The sequence below is a fragment of the Falco punctatus genome (genome assembly GCF_963210335.1).
Source record: "Falco punctatus genome assembly, chromosome: 5".
Taxonomy (NCBI): Eukaryota; Metazoa; Chordata; class Aves; order Falconiformes; family Falconidae; genus Falco; species Falco punctatus.
The window spans coordinates 35,204,711-35,216,965 of NC_137584.1; the positions used below are offsets into that span (position 1 = coordinate 35,204,711).

Consider the following 12,255-nt stretch of genomic DNA (forward strand, 5'->3'; position numbering starts at 1 on the left):
CTTTCTGCCCCACTGAGTATCAAAGAATGCGTGTAGGAAGAAGAAAGGAGACCTGCTGATTCATCCTTTTTGCCTGCCTGTGATATACTACACTACACTGCAGAGATTTAATAGTGTTTAGTTTATGTAGATGTAATTTACGTCCCACATCAGCAAATTCTGTTCTCCATGAAATTCTGTCTAGCTATACATCATGTCTGAAATTCTATACATATTTAATTGTAAAAGTAGAAAAATAACCTTGAAATAATTTCTGCATTACAGCCACAAGTTGTTTAAAATGTTCATTCATCAGAAGAAACAAGACAATCACTTTTTTACTACAGGACTTAGATTTCAGTTAGCCTGGAAAATCAACTTGGAAATGTACCGGTCTAGATTCAAAGATCTTTGCACAGTTGTCCAGCAGTGAGGGAGGAGGGAAAACTTTTATTCTCCTGCCCACTATAAAAAATGTAGGTGTGAGATCGCAAGGTGCTACCTGAAATCCTTTGTAGTACCAGTTTCTGTCTCTACTTTAAAATGCACTGCATGCATGTCAGTCTGTCTAACCAATGTGGTTCATGGAAGCTGTTCATGACTAACATATGTATATATATTTATAAGGTTAAACTAATGGTTAAAGCAGGTTCAGTAGATCAACTGTTGCCCTGGGACATAGGTCTATGTACAGTTCTGCTGCTTATCAGCTATGTGATGCTGGGCAATAGCTCATTGCTTCTCTTGAATGTCAGGTTCTTTTTTAAATGTGCTAGTACAGCGCTTGAAATAATAAAACCTAGATGAGAATATAATGTGCAACTCCCCCCTGGCCTTGCATGCCCCAATGGAGAGTTTTAGTTCCATTCAGCACAGAAAGCAGAGCTCTTTCAATTTTGCTGCATAAAACAAAACCAAAAGAGCTTTGCCTTCCATGCTGAATTTAGAGGTGCTCATCATATCTTCTGTTACTTTTACAAGTTAAATTTTAATTTCAGTGCAAGAAAAGAACACCATTTGAATTAAAAAACAAACAAACAAAAAAATAGCTATGTGATTATACAGGTTTTAAAAATACTCTTCATGGGGCAAAGCACTCTTATTTCACCATTTCAGGTGAATTCATTTATCAAGTGCTTACCTAATACTTTAAACACTGTTTTTTAACTCTCAAAAATATAAGCAGAATAGGTGGAGGCACTAATGAGTGCCATTAATATAAAACCACGCATTGTCCTTACCCAAGTACTTCAGTTAGATGGGTAGTTATTTCTACAGCATTTTAGTCCCCCAAAAGAGCTCTCCAAAAATCTGCCATCTTGTCTTACTTATTTGCCATCTTACAGGAAACGGAGGTGAAGATGTAAAGCGAAGTTTCAAAGAAGGTGGGAAACAGGACTCTTGCTAGAAACCAGCAGCTGTAAATGCTCATGCAGCCAAAGGACAGGATATCTTACTGTCCTAGCAGCAAGGGCGAAGGCTGCACAGACAGTTCAGACTACGCTGTTTCCTGATGTCTGCAGCAAAACGAACAGCCAGTAAATACGGAGTGGGATTTATCTCCTCTACTTTTAGGTATCTAGTAGACAGAGGGTCCCTTTGCAGTCCATAAAAAGGAACAGTCATTTGTAGGGTGTGATTCCCTGTCATGCTTTACATGTCAGCTATTCAGACAGCATGATGTCCACACTGGTCAGATGAAGACCACCCATAATGTCACGTTTAAAATCTCTTTGATTAGGAAGACAGAACTGGAATAGAAGCAGATCTCAAGACATGACAGATCCCATGGTTGGGATAATTCAAACTCAGAATGTAGTTTTCCAGTTGGCTCCCCGGAGGTAAAATTTTGAAATAACGTAGTCAATTTAAATGCTTATGTTCCATTTTCATAGCAACTGGAAGCCTATGTTTCATTGCCTTCTGATACAAATTTATCTCCCAGGTGCTATTTGACAGTTCTGCAATTTTTATCTTATGAGAAAGCTTTTTACTCTATGGCACTTCAGGGATGTAATTTTGTCATCCTGTACAGCCAACAGAGGGAATTAGCTACTGCTGGGAGACAAGGCTCAATACTGCAGTTGGGACTCTTGTTTCATATACAGTCCTGTGGGAATAAAAGTGGAATGTCCCAAACTGCCTTAGCCCTTTCTCTCTGTAAAATGCGTGAAATGTAAACACTTCACATGAAATCTGAATGTCTCCACAACTGGAACAAGAAAAAATTTTAATCCAAACTCTTAATTTTAATCTTAGTTCCTTGTCTTACAACATCTCTTGGACGCTGAAAATAAACTGCAAATTTACTGTCTCCAGCCTTCATTCATGTGACAGTCTAAACCCATCTGAAAACCTCATTTCAGGTTTCTCAGTACCCTCCTTCCCAACCTGCCCGAAGTGCACAAAGCAGACCTCCCCCTGCCCCTGAGTACAGTGCTCCCCTGCTCCCCAAACAGGTTAAACAAACAGGGAGATTCCTCCGGGCAAGTCACAGGTTCAAGATCACAAAGGACACACTTCATTTGGGCCAGTTGGAGTTTTTTCTTGCTATTGTGCTTATCTGTATCTTCACTGTCATCCAGACGTTAACCTCTGACCTGTGAGCCTGCCTCTCATAAAAGCCTTGCAGTGTTTACCCATTATGTAATGTCTGTACTTTTGTGGAAATTTTACAGAAACAAATGGAGGAAGTTTGCCAGTCAAATGGCTGGACAATAAATCCTGTCCCGTGTAGATAGAATGGTTTACTGTCACTGTAAGTCTGCTACTGGCATCTGTCACCAAAGAAATGTTTACCAGTTTCAATGGACTGGAGTGCCAAAGTATTCCAGCATTGCAGGGCTGTACATGATTTGTAGAACAACCACCACTGTGCTAGATAGAGGTAGCCTTGTTTTGCTAGCCTGAATAAACAAAGTGACAATGTTTCAGATAAATCAAGGTCACTAACATCTTTTTCTGTCTATTCATCTCCTACGTTCATGAAAGCAAGTACTCAAATGCTAGTTTCTTCATTGTAATGCTTTTTCTGCCCTAAGATATCTTTGCTAGAAGTTTAATCCAGGTAGGCAAACTGCCTTCAGACCCCTCTGCTTATTTATAATAGGTCCTTTATTATTTATGCACTATGTCTTCCCACCCTTCCTTACAATCCATTTTCTTTACAGTCCCTGCTGTCTCTCCTCTTTCTGTACTATTTCCCCTTTGGGACAAGATGTTACATGATGCAACCTTTCTGCACAGTGTCATCGCAATGCTTTCTGCTGTGTGACTGGGGCTTCTATGTATCATCAACCGTAAAGTTAGGACAATGGAAAGATGAGTTTGAATAAGAAGCAGGAACAAACACAATTTGAAACAGTGGGACAGAGAGGTAATGTAATTCTTCTTTCACTGACTCTTTCAACCAAGGGTCTGACTCTGCTGCCACTGAATGGAGCTTTTCACTCTGGATGTCAATGGGAGCAGCACTCAGTCTTAGAGTTCCGCTATAATTAAGTTTTCAAATCTCATTTCCTTTCAAGAGGAGAGAAAACATTGTTGTGACTAAGCTTTGGATGTGGTAACAAATCCCTGGCAGGTTGATTTGTTTTAACGGACGTATTAGTTTTAAGGAAAGTTTTACCATCTTTTCTGCCCTTAATCACAGCTTTTATTACAATTACAGTAATGCAACAGCTGTACATGCCAAAGGCAATATGTATATTTTTAATGAGTTGACATGCAACCTTCCTGGAGAGGAGAAACAACTTCATTTGCTGAATGTTTCTGAACCATATCTAGCAGTTTATTAAGGGACAAGGAATCAATCAGAAAAACATTTACCACAAATTCAGAGGCTTCAGTAACTCACAGGTGAGCAGTCCATAAGACAGACTTGGTTGTTGTGCTAGGTTTAGAAAATTTTTGCCGAATGCTAACATTTTCTATTATCCACAAACAATACAAGAGAAGGTTAACAGGCAATATCTGGAATGCCCTAAGATTATTAATCCACACATGTGGTCCTGAGTCACTGGGCTGTAAAACATCGTAATTTTCCAAAGATGAAATCAAAAGGGGATTCTGCTTGAAAGAGATGGTATCCTAAGTCCAAAGAAACTAGTTGCATCAATAAGGCCTATTTATGCACGTTTTTCAGGACACTGGCTCACAGGGGGTTTCATTCTGGTATAACAAATTCAGTCAATATTTGACAAATGAACATAGGCAGAGATCGCATCCTATGAGCCTTCAGCCTGGTTTCTTGCCTTAATTTACCTTACAGCTTGGACACAGATCAGACACCGGTGCACACAGAAAATCACAACAGGCTGACATGCACACATCAGCTGGGCTCATTCACCTGGGGACTGAAGAGCTTGGACAGTCAGGCTCCGACAGCAGCACATAAAATCTGTTTTGTTAAATTATGCCTGCCACGGCTGTGGTCTGGGCCAAACAGCATTCACAGACAATGGCTGGCTGTGCTTTTTTTTGAGGTTAATGCAGGCCAAGGACCATTCGCAATACAACCCTGGATGTGGATAATGTGTTTTGAGAGGTAAAAGTTTATCTGTGGGGACCAGAGAAGGATTCCTGGCTTGTGGAGATGCGACCCCACAGCCCTTCACATACCTTTCTCTGAGACTAAATTATCAAAGGAAGAAGCCTGAAAGGCTACTGTACATATAACTGAATGCTTGCTTTCTCCTCGGTCATCATAAAACTGCCATACATTAATAGGAACTCAAGCAATAAACCACAGTACTCCTTATCAGAAATATACGTTATCAACCCGGAGCCTGATTCTGTCAGGCACCAGGTTCTGCAACACAGCGATTGTCATTATGCCAGGTTTGTACAACATAAACAAGGCTGTCTAGGTTTGGCAGTAAGAACCCTCACTGTCCATCCTGTTTTCAGTCTTTCAGTCTCTGTGCAGTCCTACAGCAAGCCTCCAATACAGACCAACACATCCACAGATATTCGTGAAAGCTATAGGACCTCGCTGCAATCACAGATGCAGCGTAACTGGTCATGTAGAAATGTGTTCTTACTACTATTAATGTAATCAAAACTTCCATCTCGCTATTATTATTGTGTTAGCATGCAAACTCTATTACAAATTATTTTCAACTGCTGACTTACCAAAATACCTGGAGTACAGTATGATACATATTCTGGTTTTCATTCTAAGCTTAAGATAACTCATCTGAAATTATTCCCTTTGTTAAAACTGTTTCTTTCACTACAATGTGAAAAATACGTGTACAATACGCGCTGGAGGAACGTTGATCTTCTATCTTTCTCTGTATGCCCCAAAAAGTGCTGAAATTCTTCTGTGCGTAAAGTAACTTCAATGTATCCCTGTAGGCTGAAGCCCCTTTTCTGAATTTACCAATATTCCAATTCAGAAGACAAAATCTATACAGCTGGTTAAATCATAGCCTTAAAAAAACATATGCAAAGAACACTTTGTGAAACAGATGACTGATTTCTTTTCACCGTCCAGTATGAATGAAATGCAAAACGTAAACAGACATTAAGTAACATAAACTTGACTGCAAAACTGTTTTAATCATGAGATACTGTTAGCAATATAGGTCAGTTTTCTTAAAAATATATATATTCTTTGGAAAAATATTTTATTTTTTTCCCCTTAAGATTTTGTTTTTAACTGACTCATTTGAGATTTTCCTGTACCCATGCTCTTAAGTTTGAGAAAAATTAGATCTGTCCTTCAAAACTTATTCATGCTTTAGTATAAAGTTTTTGCCCACAAAACTACATCAACGTTTACTAAATGAAAGCAATAAAAAAGTTGGTGTAACAAAATAAGAGGTGCTCACCGATGCAGTCCACACTGAAGAGATTCACAGAAGTTGTTATGGATGATTCATCGCAGGTCTTCATTCCCCGCAGAGCAAACCGCACCAGGGAGGCTTTGACTCCCTCTGGTAGGAAGGACAGCAGGTAGACGGGCATGTACAGAACGTAACGAAGTTTGCACAGCAAAGGGGTCATGAGCTTTCCTTGAGGGGACTGAGCCATACGCTCTATGGTTGGAAACAGCAGCACAGAGCGAAGAACCTGCCAGGCCAGGAGAAAACATCTGTCAGCAAAGGCCTACGCACCACAGCCCAGCCTAGGAGGCTGCGTTTTTAAATGAGTCTCTGCCTGAAATGCAGTCGGCTTTCCAGGCATGCAGCACCTCAGACACTTAGGCTTTGTGGTGGGCCCAGGTTACATTATTTAAAAGACGATGCAAACAAATACATGTTCCTGATGTTTTATGGGTGAGGAGGGGGAATGCTGAGCAGGAGAGTGGCCCGCAGGAGGAAGCACGGCATCAGGGGATGGCGACCCGCCAGGGGCATCGGGCAGCATCGCCACCTCGGGCTGTCCCGGCTCTCCTGTCAGCAGGAGTACAGTGCTTCCCATTCCATCTGATAACCTATTTTCTCTAAGGAAACCAACCAAACAAATTAAAAACACGTCAGCCTCTGTGAATGGGAACTTTGTTTTGACAACACGTAGGGTTTTCAGTCTGCAGCTCAACATAGGTAAGCTTGGTCAGAAAAAGAGTCTAAGCACCCAGCCCCTTCACTAAGGTGTGCACAGCGGTGCACAGTATCACTGTGTCATAGGGAAACACATGTATTTTAAAACGAGTTATGATAACAGAATGCACTGTAGCATTAAAATAGAATGAAAAACCCATCCACACTAACCAAAAATGAATGAATACACCTACTATCAATTATATTCCAATGGTAAGATCAAACAAATATTCTGAAAGGATATCTGCAACTTTTTTTCTGCAAGTAAAAGCATATTGTAAGCGTTCATACAGGAAAATGCCTCACAGACAGAAGACTACAGTATGTAACGGAAGTATCAAGAAAGTAAAGAGGTTCTAGATATTGCATTTGCGGATAATTAGATATAAACCACTGTGCTTTGTTTGTGACAGCATAAATAAAATAGATGTATTTATATATGTCTGCTTATTGCACATATCACTCTACACATTGCACACATTAGACTACTATTTTGTAAAAAGTATTTGTTGACCAGCACCCCCAGGCCCTTTCCCCCCAGCCAGTTTCCAGCCACTCTGCCCCAGCCTGTAGTGCTGCGTGAGGCTGGTGTGACCCAGGGGCAGGACCCGGCACTGAGCCCTGTTGAACTTCATACCACTGGCCTCAGTCCATGGATCCAGCCTGCCCAGATCCCTCTGCAGAGTCTCCTGCCCTCCAGCAGATCAACACTCCCCCACAACTTGGTGTCATCTGCAAACTCACTGAGGGGACTCACTGAGGGGCACTCGACCCCCTTGATCTCCTGGCTCTCCTTGTTTCTTCCCTCATCATTCCCTGCAACTGGAAGGACAGAGGAGAACACTACTTGTGCTCCTGATCCTTTAACCAGTTGTCCCAAGGCCCTGAAGTCTCTCTTCATTGCCCTTGGACTTCTTGTTGCAACTTCATTGCTGCCTACCTGAATAATCAACAGCAGACAATAACCTGAGGGCTGTTCCAGGGTGGGCAGCTTTCTCTTCACATCTTCAACCCTGGCTGCCCCAGGGAGGCAGCGGACTTCCCTCAGAAGTGGGTCTGGTCTGCACATCGGGTTTTCTGTTCTCTTCAGAAGGGAGTCTCCTATGACAATGACCTGCCAGCAGTTTTGACGCAGGGTGTAGGCCTGTTTAAACTTGGCAGCACCTCTGTGCTAGAACAACCACCATCCTCATCCAGTTCCACTTGCCGAGCCTCATCTCTGCCATGCACAGGCACCTGGGCTGGTGGGGCAGGCACAGAGGAGATGCACCTGCTGTAGCAGGCAGGAACTTGTCACCATTGCCCCCCATCCCTCCAGTCACCATGTTCATCCAGGCAGAGAGCAGACAGGGAATCCTCCATATCATGCATCCATCATCAGTAACTTGCCACGCTGTACTTTCCACAGTGTCTCAAAAGCAGACTTTGAAAGTGCTATTTATATCAAATACAGAACTATTTTAAGAAATCCTTCAACTTTCCAGCTGATACTGCTTTGGTTTTAGACAAAGAAAAATACATTCTCAGGGAAAGCAGTCCTGGGCCTCTTTTTATTAAAGGCAACCAGCAGCTGAAGTATAGGAGTGCAAGACTTGTACTAAATTATATAGTAGTTTTGTGATACTTCAGCTAGGAGCTGAACTCAAACTGTTGTGATCTAAAGCAGATTTGACCTGCGTTCCCTGGCACACATTAATCCTTTGACATTACAGTTTATAGATACAGGACTAGTTGCTTGGAGTGCTGTACTAACCACTGGGGGAAGTTGGTAAACCCTGGAGGAAAAAGGACAAACCAAGAATGCTGTTAGAGTGTCCCGTGCATTCCTGTATTTTTTAATGGCACACAAATTTATGAAATGGTGGTAAGATGCAAGACAATTTTATTTAGTGTCTTCCTTTTTTTTAATCTTGTGCAGACAGTAATAGAGAAATGTAACATCTGTATTTTTCAGATACTTATCAGCTATTTCTTAGCTTACTGCTAGCTTCCTGAGCCAGGATTTTGACTGCAGGCTTGCTTCAACTGCAGATACAACAGATTTAACATATTTTAATATAATGACACATATGTTCATTAAAAAGTATGTCATATTTGTGTCTTGCAGTAAGTGAAGTAGAAATATACAGGTAAAATGAAGGACATTAATGAGATTCAAAGGGTCAATATCAGTTAATTATTTTTTTAGCTTTCAAATGCCAGAATCTTACCTATATCCAACTTACACTAGCTGAAATAAAGTAGATGGCACAGAATTATATCCAAGTTACAACTTTCAGAATTATTATAAAACTAGTCTTTCTGAAGATGGAGGACACTGCCTATCATAAGCACCAGGTATTATCACAGCTATGAATGTCGCAGTACGTACCATTAAGTAATGTGTGAAGGTTAATGACCCCTTTATTTATGGAAACCATTCTCATACTTAATGATAGATGTTCCTTGTGATACCAATCAGGCAAAATACAAACAATATTGCATACAGCTAGAGAGAGAAATCCAGATTAACCAAATTACCCCAAATTCAAAGTCCAGTGTTTTTATCAGTTAAACACATGCGAAGGCAGAGAGTCAGGCAAGTAGAGACACTAGTCACAGAGACTTGAGCGGATCAGGGGACTACTGAAAGTTGGCCAGTGACTCTACTGAAAGCAAACACCCCCTGTGCCCAGGAGTCACTGAGAGCTGTGGGTCATATCACCTAGTCTTGGTGTGCTTTGGTCAACTCGCTAAAAATAGTACATGTATCCTTACATTATACTGGAATTGTCACTGTTGATTTTTGTGACAATAAACGGTATTTGTAAAACTGTCATTCAACTTATTTAACATGCTATTAAACTGCAAGACTTCAACACTCAGGATGACACATGCATTAAAGTTCAATATGCAAGACAAAGATGCTCTTTGGGTTAGTCACCAGGCAGCTGCTTCTATTTTCATCATTAATTTTTAACTCTATAAATCACACAGGGCTCAAGATCTGAATGGTTCAAGGAACTATAATATGACACAGTGTCTCAGAAGTTTTAGAACTTGTTAACAACAAGTAAACATAAGTACATATATTACGTAAGTAACAAAAAGCTAACATTATCTGAAAGCCCTTCACATAATTCGATGTGGTGCCAAGGCAGCTCCTAGTCCCTAGTCAAGCAGAATATGTATCACTGAAAAAATGAATGGGGCATGGTCCGAGCATGCGTCCAGAGAACAAACCACCCTAGAAGCCCAATATACTGTGCCTGTTATTCCTTCACACACCACAGTAGGAAGACGTGGGGAATTTCAAAGTTTCACTTTTGTCACTGTTTATACACCTTGGTATCTAGAGCAATCAGTCCATCAACTGTTTATACACCTTGGTATCTAGAGCAATCAGTCCATCAACTTCAGGTATGTATGACCTGCACGGTAAAATTTTGCAACATAGAAGAAACTATTTATTTCACAGGAAAAGTGAGCCCTCAGAGCAAAGAATATTACATGTCTGTTCCCCAAAGTATGGCATTGACCAAGAAGCTTTGTTTAGGCAGGATCCCTAAATGAGTATGATTCATTTCATGTGATGATCGCTTCATATAAATACTAAAGAATAAAACAAAGACTTCCTCCAAACTACTTAAATAAAGAACACATATATTTCTGTACATCTGGGGTTTGTATTCAGCTATTAACCTATCTAAAAGAAGATGACAAGGTGACAACTGAGTACCTTCAAGTCTTTGCTAGCTAATGGCTATCTCAGCATGTTTTTGGATTTGCAGAAACATTTGGATTTTTTTTTTGTTTTGATTAAAATGAGAACAGAGTATAAAAAGCCGAAGAATTAAATTTACAGTAAATTGTTGTTTAACACTGTACAATATAATAGTCTCAACCATACCAGGCAAAGGACTTTTGTGAAATGTTTGTTTCCTTATAAAAAGACTAAAAATATGCAAATCAGATAAAGCTAAAAAAACACCACAGTAATATTTTTCATTATTGTCTTCTACTGAAAGAGTTGAAATATATTCATCAGCTATGATTTGAAGTTTGAGTGGTAATACGATTTGTTACAGGGACTGGTAAACTACAGTGCTGAGGATGTAAAACCACGCTTAAAAACCATACAACTTACACTTACAACCATATTAAAAAAAAATATTCCATTTTCAGAGCAATTAACTCCTGAAATGCCAGGAGGAGCTTAATACATTTGAAATCAGGTAGTCCTGAGTATGTGTATGAAATGCTGGTTACAGATTCAGGCACCTCAGATGTGCACCTTCCTGAGATCACACAGCTGAGGGCCCAGAGACAGCTGTTACACCATGCCGCTTGCTCGTAATACAGAGTGACAAAATGGGAGAGAAAAGCAGGCAGGATGTGAAAAGGCAGACGCTAACTGACAGAAAGGAGCAGAAGCCATTTTAAAGATTTGCTTTAGAAGAGACTCCAAGTCAGTGAATTTGCTTTCTCAGTCCCATACCTTGGCTCCCAATGGACGGACCATCCCTGCCCATGACACCTTGCAAGCATATTCAGATCTTTAAGAAATTCGTAACACATGACTCTGATCCACTGACGAAAATATCAGAAAATGAAACTTCCTCAGAAATAAACAGTTGGTACACCCTGCTTTAGTGGCAGAAGCAGCAGTCATTAGAGGCTCACACTGACTTTTGAGTGGGGAAGGTTTTGGAGAGTATTTGCTTCTGCTGCATAATCTGTTCTTAATCACCAGGTGTGCAGAAATGGTTAACATAATAACCACCAACACAAAAACCAGAAGGCTCAGCTCACACGCCAGTTATGCAACTCAGAGCCCACGAGGAACTCCAGAGATCAAACCAGCGGGCAGAAGCAAGGAAGCAATCTATTATGTTTTATAACTGACCCATCACACCGACTGACACTCAGTAAAGCATCCAAGCACGGTTCTGCAGCTCGCCCACAGACCCTGCAGCCACACACCCCTGCTCCGTAGCAACAGCATCACTACGTGCATGACTTCAAATCACAGGGATAGAAAGAAAAGCAAGGAAGTTTTATTTAAAATTCCTTCAAAATCCTACGAAAAGCAAAAGCCGTTTCTCTGTCAGAAGTAACACTTCTTTTGATATATATTAGTTCACCCCACATATTCCTTTGTTATTCCTCTGTTGTGTTGGCAGAGGAATAGCTATTATCTGTCAAGTGAAAGCTAGTAAATTTTTCAAAGATAACATAACGATGCACTTAATGGTAATCTACAGTCTATGCTTGACATGGAATGCCACATTAATCACAATTTCTTCTACTCAGTATGCAGAAACCTACAGGCAAAACAACAAGGGTCAGGGAAGTAGTCCTTGCTTTATTTTATCACAGCTGTGTCGAGCAGATTTCCAAGAAAATGCATAGGGCAAACCAGACAGCGTTGGCTTGGGGCGTGGGCTTTCCTTTCATTGGAGCAAGACGTTCTGGACTTGCCCATTCACTTTGCTCAGTCATAAATTATAAAAAATATAGATTAGTGTAGTGTAGTATAGTATAATACAATATAATATATAATAGAGTTATATTTTAAAATCTTGAATGGTTTCTTCTTCAGCTGTTCAAGCTGCCATCTGGTTGGTTTATCAGCAAGCTGCCTGTTACAGCTCAATATCAACAAACCTGCATGATTTCATCACAGCAAAAGAACTAAAGAATGAACACAAGTGAAAAAACATTATTTCACTCCTGGTTTGAGGTAAGAGCG

The 12,255-nt window shown here is 40.5% G+C and overlaps 1 protein-coding gene across 2 annotated transcripts in view; it reads right to left on the reverse strand.

Annotated features, from left to right (window-relative positions):
• LDAH (lipid droplet associated hydrolase) overlaps positions 1-12,255 on the reverse strand; it is a 123,953-nt gene that overhangs the window by 34,562 nt on the left and 77,136 nt on the right. For both annotated transcript variants that reach the window (XM_080390024.1, XM_080390023.1), the window contains exon 5: positions 5,814-6,054. In XM_080390024.1, coding sequence (XP_080246150.1) covers positions 5,814-6,054 — 241 coding nt within the window. The remainder of the gene's footprint in view (positions 1-5,813; positions 6,055-12,255) is intronic.